At 39.0% G+C, this 18,107-nt stretch overlaps 1 protein-coding gene across 1 annotated transcript in view; it reads left to right on the top strand.

Annotated features, from left to right (window-relative positions):
- The window catches only part of piezo1 (piezo type mechanosensitive ion channel component 1 (Er blood group)), a 112,132-nt gene that overhangs the window by 84,311 nt on the left and 9,714 nt on the right, over positions 1-18,107 (top strand). The window contains exons 24-42 of the mRNA XM_084735178.1: positions 1,243-1,399; positions 1,556-1,799; positions 3,047-3,143; positions 3,357-3,522; positions 3,706-3,795; positions 4,992-5,074; positions 7,218-7,286; positions 7,421-7,521; positions 7,860-8,004; positions 8,454-8,528; positions 10,989-11,161; positions 12,089-12,198; positions 12,772-12,948; positions 14,166-14,424; positions 14,626-14,814; positions 15,521-15,724; positions 15,835-16,084; positions 17,181-17,319; positions 17,499-17,646. Of these exons, the coding sequence (XP_084591304.1) occupies positions 1,243-1,399; positions 1,556-1,799; positions 3,047-3,143; positions 3,357-3,522; positions 3,706-3,795; positions 4,992-5,074; positions 7,218-7,286; positions 7,421-7,521; positions 7,860-8,004; positions 8,454-8,528; positions 10,989-11,161; positions 12,089-12,198; positions 12,772-12,948; positions 14,166-14,424; positions 14,626-14,814; positions 15,521-15,724; positions 15,835-16,084; positions 17,181-17,319; positions 17,499-17,646 (2,876 nt within the window). The remainder of the gene's footprint in view (positions 1-1,242; positions 1,400-1,555; positions 1,800-3,046; positions 3,144-3,356; positions 3,523-3,705; positions 3,796-4,991; positions 5,075-7,217; positions 7,287-7,420; positions 7,522-7,859; positions 8,005-8,453; positions 8,529-10,988; positions 11,162-12,088; positions 12,199-12,771; positions 12,949-14,165; positions 14,425-14,625; positions 14,815-15,520; positions 15,725-15,834; positions 16,085-17,180; positions 17,320-17,498; positions 17,647-18,107) is intronic.

The raw sequence follows: 18,107 nt of genomic DNA, 5'->3' as shown, positions 1-18,107 counted from the left end.
CAAACCTTCATGACCCAATTTCCAATAGGCTTTAAATAAATTGTGAGAAGAGTTCCTGAAGTTTCTGTATCACCTTATATTATCTTGACACATTATAGAAAACATGTTTGAACTTTATACATGAAAAATAACCACCTCTTTGTTTTTATTTGCTCTCATCAGGAAAACAATATTATATAAAACAACATTTTAGCCTACAGTGGAAATGAGACAAAATTAGTGCATTTAGACAAAATTAACAGGCTCTTGTTTTTTCCTCTCATGAGTAAAACAAGATGTACATTTTAAATCATTGATGAAAGGTGTCCTGCAGATCTAAACCTTACATTTGCACATTTTTTTTCCCCCATAGTCTTTTTTTATTTGGGGACCCAAATAAAATCTCCTGTGACCCATTTGTGGGTCTCGACCCAGACTTTGGGAGTGACTGCTGTAGACCCTCAAGGGGTCTGTGGATTGCTCAAAATGCGGGAAATTGAATTAGGACCAAAAGTTCTGGTTACAACCATTTTGATTGTGACAAAGGAGGCACTTGATCCAGTTAAGCCCAGATTCACAAGGCATGCAAGTGACAATATCACACTACGTCATTAACTAAGACTTTTTAAATGGATTAAAAGTATTCCTGTAAATGCAGTGTTTAAGTCTTAGCTCGTTTTATTAAAGTTCCTAATTATTCTATAAATGTGACTTTAACATCTGCTTTAACTTCTGATTTTTTCACAAATCGCACATTGTAAAGAAACAATCTGAAAACACTCACAGGGTAAGAGTTTACGTAACAGATGATGAACAGCCTCAGATTTCCTCAGAGAAATAAGAGCAATTTTCAACAGCATAAATCAGGAATTTAAAGACTTTTCCATGATTTTCACACCTCGCAAAGTCTTCCAGTGGGCCAGTGAGCTGCTGCTGCTGGCACCCCTTATTGAAAACCTTCCACTGGCTCAAAGTGCACAATGCTCCCTTGTCCGGGTTTGATATCCACGTAATAGATCTGTAGGATGTGTTGAATTTCACCGACAGCAGCTAAACACTGAATGAAATAATAAGCGTAATAAAAGCAGTTGCAATTGTTCTGTACCTTCAGCAGTTTTTATTGAAGTCAGTGTCACATTAGCTCCATAAGTCTGTCTCAGCACCAGAGTGGGTGCTTTGAGACAGCAGGCAGTTCTCCAGTTTTATGTTGTTAATGATGATGATGATGATGGAGGTGTATTGTGTTGTTGTGTGTGTCCACAGCGGACTTTGTGCTGCTGATGTGTGTGTCTCAGCAGTGGAAGGTGTTTGAGTGTGAGCACACAGAGGAGTGGATGGTTCTGGCAGGAGAGAACACGGACGACCCCGACCCAATGGAGGGTCGACTGTTTAACCCCGCACCAAACTTTATTAACTGCAGGTACATACATGTCTGTCTGTCTGATTTATGACTGTATCATCCACAGCTGGACCAGGTGTTTGTCTGCTGTCATCATTTGCTATGAGCTGTACTATATATCATTCAAAACCTTTCAATAGTTCATAATGACGTCTTTGTGTCCCCGTCCTCCTGCAGGAGTTACCTGGACATGGCCAAAGTTCTGGTGTTCCGTCACCTCTTCTGGTTCGTGCTGTCGGTGGTCTTCATCACAGGGGCCACCAGGATCTCTGTGTTCGGACTGGGCTACCTGCTCGCCTGTTTCTTTTTCCTGCTGTTTGGGACGAAGCTGCTGGTCAAACCATCCAGGACCCGCCTGGCCCTGTGGGACTGTCTCATCATGTATAACGTGGCAGTCATCATATCTAAAAACATGTTATCAGTAAGTACACAGCTCATCATTTGCTAGTTTGCAGCTTTTAGAGGCATCTTGGTCCCTCTAACTTTTTGTCTTTGTACTCAGTAAAAGATAAACTACAAAAACATCAGCTATCTGCAGCATCAAGTGTTCAAACAAATGAGATTCTGGGAGGTGATGAAGTTTAGAGCCCTATTTTAATCATGCAAACACAACAACAAGCACACTGTAGTGTACACACTGTGGACATTAGAAGATGGTGAAGGGATGTTTTTACCAAGTATTTAGTAAAATTATAATAGAAATAACTAATTAAAAATGTTCGGTGAAGCTGTTTATATGATTGCATCAGTCCATAAATCTTCATAATTCTATTGAACCTCATGTTATAAATAGTTGCTGTCTGTTTCAACTGATTTCAGCATTTGTTCTTATTTTATGAAAGAAGATACAAATACAATAATCAAGAACCACAATAGTCGAGTTTTTTGAGTTGCTGAGTATTGAGAAACTTTATCTTAAGAGTTCTGTTAAATTGTGGTCAAGGTTTTAGGCAGAGTTTCCTCTGAAGATCTTTTCACAAAGCTGCTATGGATGACATCATGTTTCTGAACTGATTCACCCACCATGTCTATGTTTAATTTAATTCATTACAAAATATTTAAAGTAAATTACATTATATTTAAAATGGAATTGACAATCAGTTACATCAAATTAATTTGAATTAAAAAAATAAATAAAGTCAACTTAAATTATTAATTTTATTCAATTAAATTAGATGAGATTCAGTTAAAGCAAGAACAGTGTAATTTATTTATTTCAATTGATGAAATAAATGAATAAATAAATTAATGAATGAATAAATAAAGATATTTCAAGTCCAGCAGCATTGTCATTGTCATGTCATTGGATTGTTTTGATTTGTTGCTGAGCTGAATTCTTATTAAATCACACACCATCAAAAAATGCTTTTAAAATGTCACTGTTGGTGACATTACCTTCAGCATTTGACTGATTGTGAGTAACTGCCTTTAACTTCTCTCAAACACTGGATCTACTTTTCTGGTGCAACGTTGGCCCCAAAGTACTGTAGTACTGTTACTGCTGTTGGTTTTATCATGGGACAGTCTTCTTTAGTATTATGGGATGCAATTGTTAAGGAGTTTGAATAGAAATCTCCACACATGGATGCAGGTACAAACCCTGACCTTACCTAGAAAAAAGTGAATTGTGTTTTTCTCTCTTTCTCATTGTGTGTGTTTGTGTTTCAGATCCTGGCGTGTGTGTTTGTGTTTCAAATGCAGAAGAACTTCTGTTGGGTCATTCAGCTCTTCAGTTTGGTCTGCACAGTCAAAGGATACTATGACCGTAAGTGCTTTAATAATAACAATACACCACAACAATTTAAGCACAAATGATTTATTATTGCATTGTGGAATACTGTACATGATTGGTATATGAAGGGAAAATGATTTGGTATTAAACAATACAAGAAATTACAAAAATATCAATGTTAGATGGCTTCTTTATCTGAAGTTATGGCTGTGCATAAGTGTTACTGTGTATTTCTTCTCCTAACAGCGAAAGCAGTGAGTGATAAGACATGCAGCCTCCCTGTAGAAGAGGCCGGGATCATCTGGGACAGTATCTGTTTCCTCTGTCTGTTGCTGCAGAGGAGGGTCTTCCTCAGTTTCTACTTCCTGCATGTGGTGGCAGAGCTGCAGGCTTCTGCTAAACAGGCCTCCAGGTAGCACACAATGTACAGATTATTACTGACTGAATGAATGAAAAGGGGGGGGTCATCACGTTATTAAAGGGCTAACAAAGAAATTTAGTTTTTATTCTCTGTTAATTGGAATGAAGCTGCTGTGGATATTGGCTTTCCAGTTATTCGCTGATAAATGCATTGACAGTTGTTTCTTCCTTCCAGGGGTTTTGAGCTCTTCAAAGCCAGCATCATCAAGAACATTAAGTTCCACCAACAAGCTGAGAGGAAATCTCTGTCACAGCTCAAGAGATCGTGAGTTTTCACAGTACATCGTGCATCAAAAAAGTGTCTTATGCAGGAGATATATTTGCTTTTAACTACGCGCTTGCGTACGCACCCCTGTGCACCCCTACGCTTCATGGCTGCCTCGCGTATCCTGCATCCATTTGGAGTGATGGTTGTGCGTGTCCTCAGAAACTAACGCTACGCATACGCGAACATAAACGCATGGTTAAACAACAAGTATGTCTCTGGCCTTAAGTTCCTAAGATCTTTTGTTCCCAGCATCTCAATTCCCAAGATCCTAAAGTTTCCAAGATCCTATGTTTCACAGGCCCAGGTTCATAAGATCCTATTTTCCTGGGGTCCTTAGTTTCCAAGGTTCCATGTTCCCAGGATCTCAAATTCTCTAGATCCTATGTTCCCAACATCCTATGTTCCCAGTGCTCTCTGTTCCCAAGATCCTCAGTTTCCAAGATCCCATGCTCCCAGAGTCTTAAGTTCCCAAAATCCTATGTTCCCAAGAGATCCTATGTTCCTAGGATCTCAAGTTCTCTAGATCCTATGTTCCCAACATCCTACGTTCCCAGTGCCCTATGTTACCAAGATCCTATGTTCCTGGGGTCCTATGTTCCCAAGATCCCATGTTCTCAGGGTCTTAGGTTCCCAAGATCCTAAATTCCTAGAATTCATAGTTCCCAAGATCCTGTGTTCCCTTGGTCCTATGTTCCCAAACGTCCAGTTCATCTTAAAGGTGATGGATGGGGTTGAGGTCAGGACTTGGTGCAGGCCAGTCAAGTTCCTCCACAGCAAACTGGTAGAGCTGACTTTGTGCATAGCAGCAAACAGGACCAGGAAAAACACAAACTGCCGATACAAATTTGGAAGAAAACTATTGTTTAAAGTATCACTGTATGATGTGGTATTAAGATTTGCACTCATTGGAAGGGGCCCAACTAAGGAAAAACAGAAACAGACCAAAAGTACAGGTGTGTCCACTTACCTTTGGCCATATAATGTATTCAACAATGAACATTTTGGCAAATTTGCAAAGAGAAACTGCTCTCTGAAGAAACTCTGAAGTCGTGTTTAATATGAAAGACGAAATAACGAACTCAAGATCTTATGTAATGAATAAATTAACAAATTCCATCAAAGTGTCTCTAAAAGCGAGTAAAGGTTCTGTTCTTCTGTCTCCTGTCTTTCTTTTTCCTGTCCCCTTCTCTCAGGATGCAGAGAATTCGCGCCAAGCAGCAGAAGTACAGAGAAGGACACAAGACAAGTGAAGACGCCAGTGAGAGTCAGGCTGTTGGTAAGACTCACTGTTTGACTGGAAAAATATTCAGCAAGCCGTTAGAAAACCAAACAGTCAGTAAACATGTGTTCCAACATGGCGGTGTCCCTCTGGTTGTCAGCTGGTTTGAGGCTGCAGATGCAGCAGCCCTCAGGGTGATCATTGTAAACCCGGCAGTGAAATGCATCATTTGTCAGGTTTCATTTTATTGTGTGTCTGCTGTGTTCGTCCACTGTGGGGTGAAAAGTGTGATTTCAGTCAGTCGGTCTGTCCACAGGGCTGCGGAGGGAATGTTGTGATTTTATGGCTGTAGCTACTTTGCAGAATGTTTCACACTCAACCAGCTCATAAAACGATGTCAGTAGGTTTTTTTCTTGTCTCTTCTTCCTTCCTTCTTTCCTCCTTTCTTACATTCCTTCATTAATGCCTGCTTTCTGTCTCTTCTTTTCTTTCTTTCTTTAACTGATCTGAAAACTTGAAAATACCAAAAACTGGAGATACAAGGTGACAATTAATTAAACTGTACTGACCTGTAGCACTCATTTTTATTTGGCTTACTGGTAATAGAGGTTTACTGTCATGCCAGCAGACTGCTTACTGCTGATCCATTTCTCAATTATTTTCTTGATTAATCAATTAGTTGTATGTTCCATAAAATGTCAGAAAATGGTGCAAATATGTCATCAGTGTCTCCTAAAGTCCAAGATGACACCCTTAAGTCTTGTTTTGTCCAGAACCCAAAGATATTCAGTTTACTGTCCTAAAGGAGTAAAGAGACCAGAAAATATAAAGATTTGAGAAGCTGGAATCAGAGAATTTTGACTTTTTTACACAAAAAATTACTCTAAGGATTAATCAATTCACAACATAGTTGACAATTAATTAGCCATGAATCTGGAGCGGTACAGGGGTGTAAAAAAGAACAGTCCATGCTACAGTGAACATGATGGAGGCCAGTTAAACAACAGTACCGAGGTGTTTTTCTGTATAAGACCATGGTACTGTATTCCCTGTCAGTCTTGGAGGCTGTCTTTGGTTCCGATCTGGCTATGTTCTCTGGGAGGCTCCTAAGCCTGGTTCACTTATATGCTATTGGAAACTAACAGGATAGTTTGCTGCCATTAGCGGTGAGCTACTTTAGCAACAAGTAAAGCTATCTTTCCATCATAGAAAACTGTAAACAACCTTGGTACTGTATTCCCTGTTGTATCCCCTGGTTCAGTAGCCTGCTATTGGAAGCTAACAGTATAGTTAGCAGCCGTTAGCAGTTAGCTACTTTAGCAACAAATTATATGTCCATCAGGAAACAGTGTAAAGCACAGTCAGATGAAGCTGAGCAGCCAGAGGACATCAGAAGGAAAACCTGAGAATATTTTCTCAATAAAGTATGAGCCAGTTTCATCCAAATCGGTAAGGAAAGTTATACAGTTATGTTTTTGTACAGACCTGTCCCCCAGAAAAACATCATAAGAAAGACAGCAAGACAAGTGCAGGACAAGTTGGCACCATTTTTTATTTTTTATTTTATTTATTCTAGGAAATTACAAACTCTAAAGTAGCATTAAGAATACCAGAGAGTACTTACAAAATTACTTTTTTGTATTTGCTTATATATCCTACATATAGCACAAGAGATGTGTAACAAAAACATATAAACATCTGTTTTGACTTCATCAACTTTAAAGCTGCATGAATTAATGTTTGACCATGAGGGGGCAGAGGAACCTCAAACAAGCTGAGATAAATAAAGTTATTTTATTAAGGGTTGGCTGTGGTTCAAGACAGAGTCACTCTGCCTGTTGTTGTTCTCGGACAAGATGCCGAGCCCCAAATTTTCCCCGAAGATTGTTCCATCAGTGTGTGATTGTGTAACTGAATGGGTGAATGTGACGTGTAGTTGTAAAAGTCAATAGACCAGAAAAGTGCTGTATAAATGCAAGCCCAAGTCCATAAAGTTGTTCTTGAGAATCTCTCAAGGCAATGTGTCTTAAAATCTGCTGAACACGATGATGTTTCCATAGAGATGAGCCCATTTAATTTTGGTAAACCCATCACCATCTCTAGCACCACCAGGTTACAATTACATTTTTAATTCCACTATCAGTTTGTTTGTTCTGTGCAGCACTTCCTCTAATGCAAACCTTCTCTTGTTTCCTTACAGAGACACCAACTGACAAGAAGAAGTCCAGGAAGAAAAAGTGGCACCAGCCGTGGTTGGACCATGCTACAGGTAACACAAACACTCAGACAAGCTGATGGGTGAAAAACTGTAACTGCAAGAGTGAAGCGGTCCTGATCCAACCTCATATGAGCTCTGTGTAATGAGGTAACTGAGATGGTTCTGTGCTTCTTCTCCTCAAACAGTGCTCCACTCAGGAGAGTACTACCTGTTTGAATCAGACAGCGAGGATGAAGAGGAGCTCCAGGCTGAAGAACAGAAGCCTCAGAAACAGACTGCCAGTCAGGTCAGACACACAACTGATTCACAAAACATGCTTTTAATAAAAAGTATAATCACGAGGAGGTTGGCCTGTTACAAGGTTTAATAGCCAGGAGTTGGCCCTTTCAAAGTATATTTTCCATCATAATTGAAGAATAAAAATGAAAACCCCCTAAATATACAGTTTTGAGACAGAGACACAGCAGTGGGATCACAACATGATCCCAGGAGGGCTCATGTGTCCACAATATCTGATCTCTGCACACAGATGACTGACGTTTCTTTACTGATTACAGTTGCAGTCATCAAAATGCTAACTGACATATGTGTATCGTGTTGTTGATTGTTGTCATTTCCTCACAGTTGGCGTACCAAGCGTGGGTGACCAGTGTGAAAACAGCTCTGAGAGAACGTCAGAGAAAGCAGAGACAGCTGAGGAGGATGGAGGCAAAAGAGAAAGAGAGAGAAGGAAGAGCAGATTCACAGCAGGAGCCTTTCTCCGTCATAGGTGAGACATTCTTATGTCCTCTTTGACTATCAGGGATGCTGGAACAGATGCCTGCGGACAAGTATTATAATTTAAACTGTTCAGCATGTTGGTCAGGAGGAGAGCATGTGACCTTTCCTCTATGAAGGAAGTGATGTAATGAAAGGTCACTAGGGTTAAATATCCTCCTTTTTACATCCAAACATTGTATAAGAACCTTATAAATACAAGATGACAGCTGTATTTGAATGCATGTATACCACTGACCCATCATGAAGACAAAGAAAAATGTGTGAAAATAAAAATAAAAAATAAAAAGGTTTTAGGTTTACTGCTTGTACTGGGTCATCAAGACCCGAAATGGTATATTACACAGGCATATTTACTAAATATGTATACTGCTTGTTTGTGTGTGTGTGTGTGTGTGTGTGTGTGTGTGTGTGTGTGTGTGTGTGTGTGTGTGTGTGTAGGCTGTGGGGACAACGATGTGTTTGAGGACACTGTCATTCAGGAGGAGGTGGAGGAGCCAGAGGAGCAGGAGTCTGGTAGGTTCACATTCACCATCACATACTGCTGTTTCCACTACACCCATGATGTGTAGAATTATCAGTACAATTTATAATGTATGTGCTGTATATTATTTGAATATAATGTCAATTATTGTTGCATTAATAGAAGAAGTATATTTAGAAGTAGTTAATTTTTTTTTTTTTACATTTGCTGTAGTATTGAAAACTGTTTTAAAGACATCTTCAAAAGTGGTCCTGGCCACACACTCAGACTGAGTGTCACAGTATAGGCTCATTTTATTTATAAAGCTTGGAAAATTAGTCAGACTAGACTTATCAATACATGCATACATTATGAAATCAGTTTAGTTTATGTTTGTAAGCCCGTTTTGGCAAGATGCTGTCAGAATAGAGACACCACACCTTAGGATATTTTTGTTGTTGGACATCATTTAGTTCATCTTGTGAATATACTACTTAGTTCAGGGGCGTAGGAGGAGGTAAACCCAAGGAAACTCAGTTTATCCACCTCTTTTAAATGAGACAGAGTTTACTCACCTATTTTCAAGTCAACTATATCACTCAGTGAGGAAGGACGAGAGTAAACTACAGTGTATCCACCTTGGTACTTAGCACTACACCCCTGATTTAGTTCCAGTATAATGATGAAATGGTTAAAAGTCATGTGAAAATCTGTAAGGATGTCTAGTGTCAGTGTGGTTGCAGGTGTGACAGCAGTACAAGGAGTAAAAAAGTGTAATATTGGGGTGAAGACAAAGATTAGGTTAATGAGAGACCAAAGCGAGCTGACAATAACGCACATCGGATACACAACACTGTGTGTGACATATGATGTAAGGTACCACTCCTGGGTGAAATACCAACTTTTTGCAGGGAGTCCCATAATTCACATTCATTTTGATATTAACTTGGATGCTAATTTTGGCTTGCAAAAAAACAGGCATGAAATAAAAAAATGTACTTACTGGAAAAAACGAAGAGCAAACTCCTTATAATGTCCTTTAGTACAAGTGAACATTGAACAAGACATCTTTTAGACCATTGGTTCCCAACCTGGGGTCTGAGCCCCTATCAGAGGAGCGCCAGAAATCAAAGGGGGTCCTCTAGACTTTGTTCTGAGGTCCTCAAAATTTGCACGTCAACTAAAATCAGAATTTCAGGGTTTAAACACCTTTTCCAAAGTCAAATTCAAGCACTTTTCAAGCATGCAGATTGGTGACAAATTAAAGTAAAACACAACAGTTTCATGTTTCAAAATGTGTCACCTGTCTGTAAGTAGACTGATTAATAATAATAATTGATATAAAACACATTTTTTCCTCTTTTTCTCATATTTTAGGTTTCCTTATTCACTGAATGTCTCCACCAGACAAAACGGTGTCAAATGAGGTGCAATGATTGCCATTTCTAGACTATTAATTAATTATCAATTAGTACATGTTTACTTGATTAAATTCTCATTTGGCAATTAGCGATTAATTATTAACCTCCTGTACAATCTGGCTCAGTGATTATCTGACGTAACTAATTCTGTCAGGCAGCAGTTTATTTTATTTGGGTGTGTGTGCGTTCAGGCTCAGGGGGCTCAGCTTTCCTTAGATACAAGTATGGGGCGGGCTCCAAGGAAAAAAGGTTGGGAACCACTGGTTTAGACAACCAAAATTTTGTAATCAACCTTCAAGTTTTGAAGTGAAAAAACACTGAAAGAGTCAAAGATCTAAGACAAAAACAAGCACAGCACCCTAAAATAGGTTCATGCTAATTTGAATGTACATGTGCCATGGATACGCTTTGCTACGCCTCTATCCTGATTGACAGGTCACCGTGGTAGCAACTTGTCAATCACAAGGTAACCCCGAACTGAACCGTTCCTGCTTTATTTGCTCTGCTATTTTATTGTAAATGGGACCGTTATTTACAACGTGAACACCAGGCTATATAGAAGAAAACTTACAACTAGTGAATGAGACCATAAACTCAAAAACTAAGGTCATAAGTCAGGTGAGAAGTATGGGCATTTTGACTTGATGACGCTGTTTCCTTTTAAAAGAAGGTCCTGAAAGAGAATTTAAATATTTATTTGGAGCCTAACAGTGCTCAGACTTTGTATGTTGTGAGATTTTTGTCTTTGTATTTCCATGCACTTGTTCCCTCTTTTGAAGTAGGTTTATTTTCTCCAAAGTTCTTTTTGCAACCAGTGGAGTCGCCTCCTGCTGGCCAATAGAAAGAATGCAGGTTTAAGGCACTTCCACATTGGCTTCACTTTTCAGACCAACAGCAGAACTGTGTCACCGCTGTCATTATAAAACACAATGTACAAGACAGGACTGGAAGAACTGTGAGAATATTTTGACCTCAAACTGAACTCCTTGTAATTCCTGTCCATGCATGTAAAACAGCTCTGGAGGTCACAGTCTCAAAGTATAGAAGATAGTAGATGAGTGTTTCTCAGAAGCCTTCACTGTCCTGCTGCAGGTCATGGTGAGATGGTTCAGAGGATCCTGGACATCCTGCGCTTCTTATGGGCCATAGTTCTGGCCATGGTGGACGGACTGACTCAGTGGCTCAACCTGCTGACTAAACAGTACAGAGACACGTCCACTGTCCTGTGCAATGAACGTTACTTCATCATACACAAGATACAGCAGGTAAACACAACACCTGAAAACTGAGCACACATGCACTCTCTAACTCAGTCAGTCCAAAGACTGAGTCGTGACCTACAGGTGGGTCGCACAGGATTTTATTTGGTTCATCAAATAAATAAAAGACTGTGGAAGACATTCAGCAAAATTTAAGACTTAAATCTACAGTAAATCATTTAAAATGTGTATATTGTTTTACTGGTGAGAGGGAAAAAGAGCCTGTTAATCCTGCCTAAATGCACTTATTTTGTCTCGTTTCTGAAGTAGGCTAAAATGTCCCATACTGTAAAAATGAAAAAGTTAAGAAAGCTCAAAATTTCAGTCCAACTTACTTCAATAGATTTTTGAGTTTTGAGCCCAACTCAAAAACTTTTAAACAAGTTTCTTCTTCAGATAAACTTGAATCTTTGAGTTTTAGAAACCCCCAAACACTGTATTTCAAAAGTTTTTGAGTGAACTTGTTGAAGTGAAAGTGAACAGTGGTTAATATTTTAATATTTTCAATTAAAACCATTGAATTAAAGTTTAACTAAAGAAGAAAATTAAATTATCTCAACCAGGTTGGCAAAACTTTTTTAACTTCATTTAAGCTAATGTAATTAATTTGAGTTTTATTCAAAGCTCAAAAATCTATTACACAAAGTTGCCTAGAAATTTTGAGCTGTTTCAACTTATTTTAAGTTTGTTTTCTTGTTGAAAGGAATTAAAACCAATGAGATAACCTGTTGATTCAGCCTGACAAGATAATATAAAGTGATGCAGAAATGACAGTAAAAATGGTCAGGAATGTTAAAATTAACTCATCCAAAATTTATTGATAAGGCCTGTTGTGAACTGAGTCATAATTGTTTGTCAATTTTAAAAAATGTGTCCCACAGAGAAACCATTTTGGGAAACGATCTAACTTGTCTTTCTCTTTCTGACTGGCAGCATCAGACAACAGGAGACTCCACAGACGAGCTGCTGTCTCAGGACAGTGAGAGTCCCACACTGGAGACCTGTCTGGATGAGACGGATGCAGAGAACTCAACCAGGTACAGGTCAATGTTGAAAAGAGTGTGTCTCACTAGAACTCATCACACTGTGAATGTGGTTCCACAGCCTGGCAGGAGGACACAGGTCAAAGTAGAATTTTAAGATGTCTGTAGGAGATGTGATGAGAACTTGTTCTTATTCAAATCTGGATGCCCATGTGCTGGGTGTTACATTTACTGAGCTAGCAAACAATGTATTGTCATATAAAGTGTTAGTCATCCAAGTTAAACCCTCTCAATGTAAGTTTAAACTTAATACTGGATCACAGTTTGAATTGGAGTTTAAAGGTGCAACAGAATTAAATTTAATCAAGGTTTAGAGTAAAATCTAAACTGAGGTTTAAAGAGAGATTTAAATTTAATTTGAAGTTTGGTGCAGCATAATTTAAAGTTAAATCAAGCTTAAAACTTAATCCTTGTTGGTGCAGCCCAGCCTAAGGATAGTTAACAGTGTGGGTAGCAGCTAGAGCGGCTTTGAATTCTCTGAATAAGACCTTTTTGTACAATTTTCCAATTTTCAACTTCAGTTTGTCAGATGTTATTTGTATTTTGATGTGTATGTTTGAATCCCTCCGTCAGCTGCCTGGACGTGGACAGCGGGGGTGTGACGGGCCGGTCGACCCCCAGGCCGAGGATCAACAGCACCGGGAACCTCCTGAGTCCAGAACCCCAGTCCAGCAGCATGGAGCTGCTGTCAGGCCCGTCCAAACAACAGCACAGACACTCGAGGACAGCCAGCGAGCTGCTGGGAGACAGGTACGCACTGTGGACCAGTTATTAGAATTTTATATTATTCATTGTTTTTTATATATTTTTTTCTCTGGTTTATTTAGTCTAGTTTACTTGTTCCTTGTTTCTTGTTTGCTATTGTTTAAAATGTTTAGTTTTTACTAGTTTCTGTATTAGTTAGTGTTATTATTATTATTATTTGTTCTTATAATAAGGGCTTTTTTTGTCAGGGGCAAGATTAAAGAAGTTCAGAATATTATTGATAATACTGATAGTATCACAATAGTAATATTATACAAACCCAACAGTGTGAATCATCTGACTCACAGTTATACAATAGACATCACAGACTCAGTAAATATATGCACCATGTCTCCTCATGTTTGTTGTATTGAAAGTTATTTTTGTAAGTACACAATATTATTTCATTTAGTAAAATTTTGTCTTTTTTTCAGTTAACTAAAATGTTTGTTCACACCTAGTTTTATGTTTTAGTTTAGTGTTTGTTCACTTTAATAACCAGCATTGGAAAGTACATGTACTGTTATATGACTAAAATATTACTCAGTTACAAATAAAAGTATGGGTGTACCAAAGTATTCGTCCCAACTCCTTCTCCTGCTCACAGTCGGCTTTACAAATTTTGTGCATTTCATAGCTGAAAATGCTTGCAACCGATTAATCAGTAATAATTTGTCATTCAATAAATTTTAGATTTTTTTCTCATTTTCAATTGTTTTTCTGGTTATTTTCTCTTTTTTTTTTCTCATTTGTTATGTTTAAGTTTGCTTATTCAACACATGGCTCTGCCAGACAATAGTAACTAACATAACTAAGTAGATTACATAGTGCAGTGCATACTTAAGTATGAGTAAAAGTACAAACTTGAAAATCCACTTAGAAAAGTACAAGTACCAAAAAACTACTGGATTACATTAACTTTTAGTGAATTAACTTGTAGTTACTTATGAATTTTAAGGCACTCCCACCCCTGATAATAACTTTTCTGTAGACTCTCCAGCAGGCTGACAGTGATCCACACTGACAGTGTTTACTGGTGTCACAGAGTGCCACAGTTACCACAGTGTTTGCAAAGGGAATGTTTGAGTCATGAATGTGTTACAAGAAAACTTTACTTTATTACAACTCACATTTTGTTCCAGAGTTCTGGTCAATGGTTCTTCTGTATCAGTTACTGAAAGATACAAAGTTCTGTGTTGTGACGTTCCCTTCACTGTCTGCAGGCAGTACTTCATCGAGGAGCTGGAAGAGAGCAGAGACTTCTACACCAACCAGAACCGGCTGCTGAAGCTGCTGTTTGCCATGTACAACCTGCTGGCAGCCAACTCTGAGCTCGTGTGTTACTTCATCATCGTGCTGAACAACGTGGTCAGTGCCTCTGTCATATCTCTGGTCCTGCCCATACTGGTGTTCCTGTGGGCTATGCTGGCTGTTCCACGACCGACCAAGAGGTTCTGGATGACTGCTATAGTCTACACAGAGGTACCAACACTGACACACGCAGCAGTCACTTCTAATAATATAATATTGTATCTGTTGTTTCACTGCATGAGTAAAGAAACACATTTTTAGAATCACTAAAGTCAGAGGTTTGTGACAGTGTTCCTTTTATCAACAACAAATCAGATGACAAACCCACACCGAGCTCTGCTGACTTTCTCTTTTTGCTCTGCTCCTCTGCAGGTGATGGTGGTGGTTAAATACCTCTTCCAGTTTGGATTCTTCCCCTGGAACAGTGTGTATGAGATGACTCTGAATGAAGACAAACCTTTCTTCCCGCCTCGCATCCTGGGCCTGGAGAAAACAGACAACTACATCAGATACGATCTGCTCCAGCTGCTGGCTCTCTTCTTCCACAGATCCCTGCTCATGGTCAGTTACTGTTTACACTGATTATAGTGATGGTTACACTCCATAACCAGTAAGCAAGGCTGTGTTAAAGCAACGGGGCATAATTTGCTGCCTTCCACTTTTCAAAATATACTCCTGCAAATTTTACAGTTAGTTTACAACAAATTATCACAAACTTACCATGACTTTTGTGGGTAATTTGTGGGTAAATTCAGAGAACTTTCAAATATGTTGCTTTGTAATTACCACCAACTACATGAAAATGGCACTTGCTAATTATCACATGCTTAACCATGAAATCTGGGGTTAATTTAAAGGTAATATCTACAAAATCTCTACTTGATAATTACCACTTATTTAGATTAAATAATGGAACCTGGAAATTTAAGCATTACCATTTAGATTTCGTAGACTAAAATGACAAAATTTCACACAAATGTCTAATAGGATAAAATGATGAGGTGATGACATATTATATCCATAGGGTCAAAGGTCAACTTCACTGTGACATCATAATGTTCTGCTCTCTATCAATATGTGTCACCTTTACTTGAGAAATAGTCTGGTGGATCTATCTTTCATATCTCCTGAGTGTTTTCCAGTTTAGCCCACAGAACTTCAGCCTCATGTTTGTGTCTTGTGTGTGTGTGTGTGTGTGTGTGTGTGTGTGTGTGTGTGTGTGTGTGTGTGTGTGTGTGTGTGTGTGTGTGTGTGTGTGTGTGTGTAGCGTTATGGCCTGTGGGACCACGAGGGCCCTCTAGAGGAGGAGAGCCCCTCACCAGAAAGCTGTAAGGATGAAGGAAAAACTAAAGAAGGAGATGAAGATGGAAGGAAGAAGGAGGGAGGAGAAGGGGAAGAGGAAGAGGGCAGAGTCAGCTCAACATCCATCACAGAAAACCTGCAAATTACTGAAGCAGACCAACTTGAAAAGGTTGGTGCAAGTACTTGATATTAGTTGCCATTGACATCATGTATTAGTATCAGTATTTAAAGATATTAGAATACTTTACTAGTTTTTTAAATCCATGTTTGTCGATGCAGGATCATGTGGATTCTGTTGAACCAAGTACCAGCTCTGCTGCTGCCACCCCACAACCTCCTGCAGCTGAAGCAGCAGCAGCCACAGGCTCAGAAGATGGACAGGAGAGTCCGTCCGGGCTGAAGGACATGTTGGATCCTGAAGAAGAGACAGAGGGAGACAAAGAGCAGGTGACAGAGGAAGTCCCTAAGAAAGGCATCGGTATCCGCTTCCGCAAGAAATCCAAACAACCCAAACAGCGGCGCAGCAAAGGTTGGTGGCTTCATTTTGTGAAAGTGTTGCTCAACATTAACTCTGGCTGCATTCCATTAAGATGTACCACATCCACAGGTCTGATAGTGTTCATGCTTCATCACTTACTTTACTTTGTAAATCTACTATAATGCGTCAAAATATCTGCATAGATGACGATCTATTCTCACCATCGTTTTAGTCATCCTGCCTGGTGAAAGAGACGCTCTTTAGACTTCTTAATCTTTAACATGAGCAGCTGTTACAAACCAGAAAAATAGGCAGAAATAATTATGAGATTGATGAGCTGATGGTACTTCTGTGAGAACTTCAGTCTGATGAGGAAAATACAGTGATTTCACCCGGTGCATGTTGAAAGCAGAAGCAATTAATCTCAGGATGTTGGATTAAGAGCACTCTGTCACAGGTTAACACTTTTACAGATTCAATTAAAGTCTGTGTAAAAGGGAAATCAGAGTTTTTCTTTTAAACATATTCTACATGTTAGAAAATAGTTGCTGAAAACATGAAAAGACTAAGTGGAGTTAGACTGTTATAATGTTCATGATTTCTGTGTGTTGAATTTTTTGGGTGGATCTGAAACATGGTTCAGTGATGTGTCTGAGCCATGGTCCCCCAACACTATATAAACCCCACAAACCGACACACGACAACAACACCACCTCACCCTCCCCTCAGGACGTACCTTCAGTGAGTCTCAGTCCAAATCAGCCCAGCAGTTCAGCTTCAGCTCACTTCAGTTCCGACAGCCCGACACAGAAGAAAAAAAACATAATCCTGTCACTGTCCTCTGGCTCTGGTGTCTCAAACATGTTTGGACATGTCCAATAAAGCTGCTGGATGGAGTGTCCATGTTTCAAGCTTGACAGTAAAGTCCATTGTTAATTGAGATAAATTTGATCTGTTTCTGGACTCAACTCACGTGATAGTTTCTGTTGGTCATCTCTGTGTCATTCAGACCAGAAGAAACTCACATATCATGTGTATAAAAGAGAAAATATGTCTCAGGAACATTTTAAATGATCTTCACTCTTTATTATTCTGTGGTGTAAATTCTGTTTAACTCCTTCCTTGGTTGTGGTTCTGATGGTTCCAGTGGAGCCCACAGCTGAGAGTGCAGACCCCAGTGAAGAACCAGCGAAGAAGAAGAAGAAGGAGAAAGGCAGGAGGAGAGAGGCAGCCAGTAAAAGATTGATAGCTATTGGACAGAAGATAAAACATGTCTGCATCTCTGGGTGAGTCAGATGTATGTGCTGAAGTCACAACAGTCAGTCTGTGAGAACATTTATCAATATAAAGTTATTCAAAAAGTTTTAGATTGATACAAATAATTTAGTTTCTATCTTTTGAAGATTTAAAAAACAGAGTAATGTGTTACTGAAGTGTCATTATGCTGTTCTGTTTTCCTGTGCAGTGCTCAGAGTGTCTACAAGCCGGCTCAGGGTTTCTTTAAAAGTATCCTCCACGCTGAGTATCGAGCCGCCACTGATGTCTACGCGCTCATGTTCCTGACTGATGTCATTGACTTCATCATCATCGTTTTTGGCTTTTGGGCTTTTGGGGTGAGAGATGGAGAGAAGGACGGATGGTTGGATGGAAGTTTATAATTATTTATCAATGATTTACGTTCATGAAAACAGAAACTACGATGACAGGAAATCTAATTGTTTTGTACAAAATGAAAATGAAATGTATTTTCAAAATTTTAACTAAACTTTTATGAGGTCAGCTGTGATCAGTTTTAGCTCCCCATGACCTTCACAAGGATCAGTGGTTAATAAGGGATAATGTACAGTGAACAGGTCATTACTGTGAAATAAACCCCAATGGGGTGATGCAGGATGATTATCCTGCTTATTACATGGTTACTTACCAAAATAAATCAATGAATTCACACAAAATATTTTTAAAAAAAGGATTTTGTTGATTTAAACATTATTTTTATTTTATTATTTCCCATAGCATTGTCCTGTTACAGGGGGGGGTTTAAACAGGAGTTTTTGCAGGTCCTTAAAATATCTGA

The sequence above is a fragment of the Lutjanus erythropterus genome, chromosome 14, assembly GCF_056507025.1.
Source record: "Lutjanus erythropterus isolate fLutEry1 chromosome 14, fLutEry1.hap2, whole genome shotgun sequence".
Lineage (NCBI taxonomy): Eukaryota > Metazoa > Chordata > Actinopteri > Lutjaniformes > Lutjanidae > Lutjanus > Lutjanus erythropterus.
This window is presented reverse-complemented; position numbering and strand designations above follow the sequence as displayed.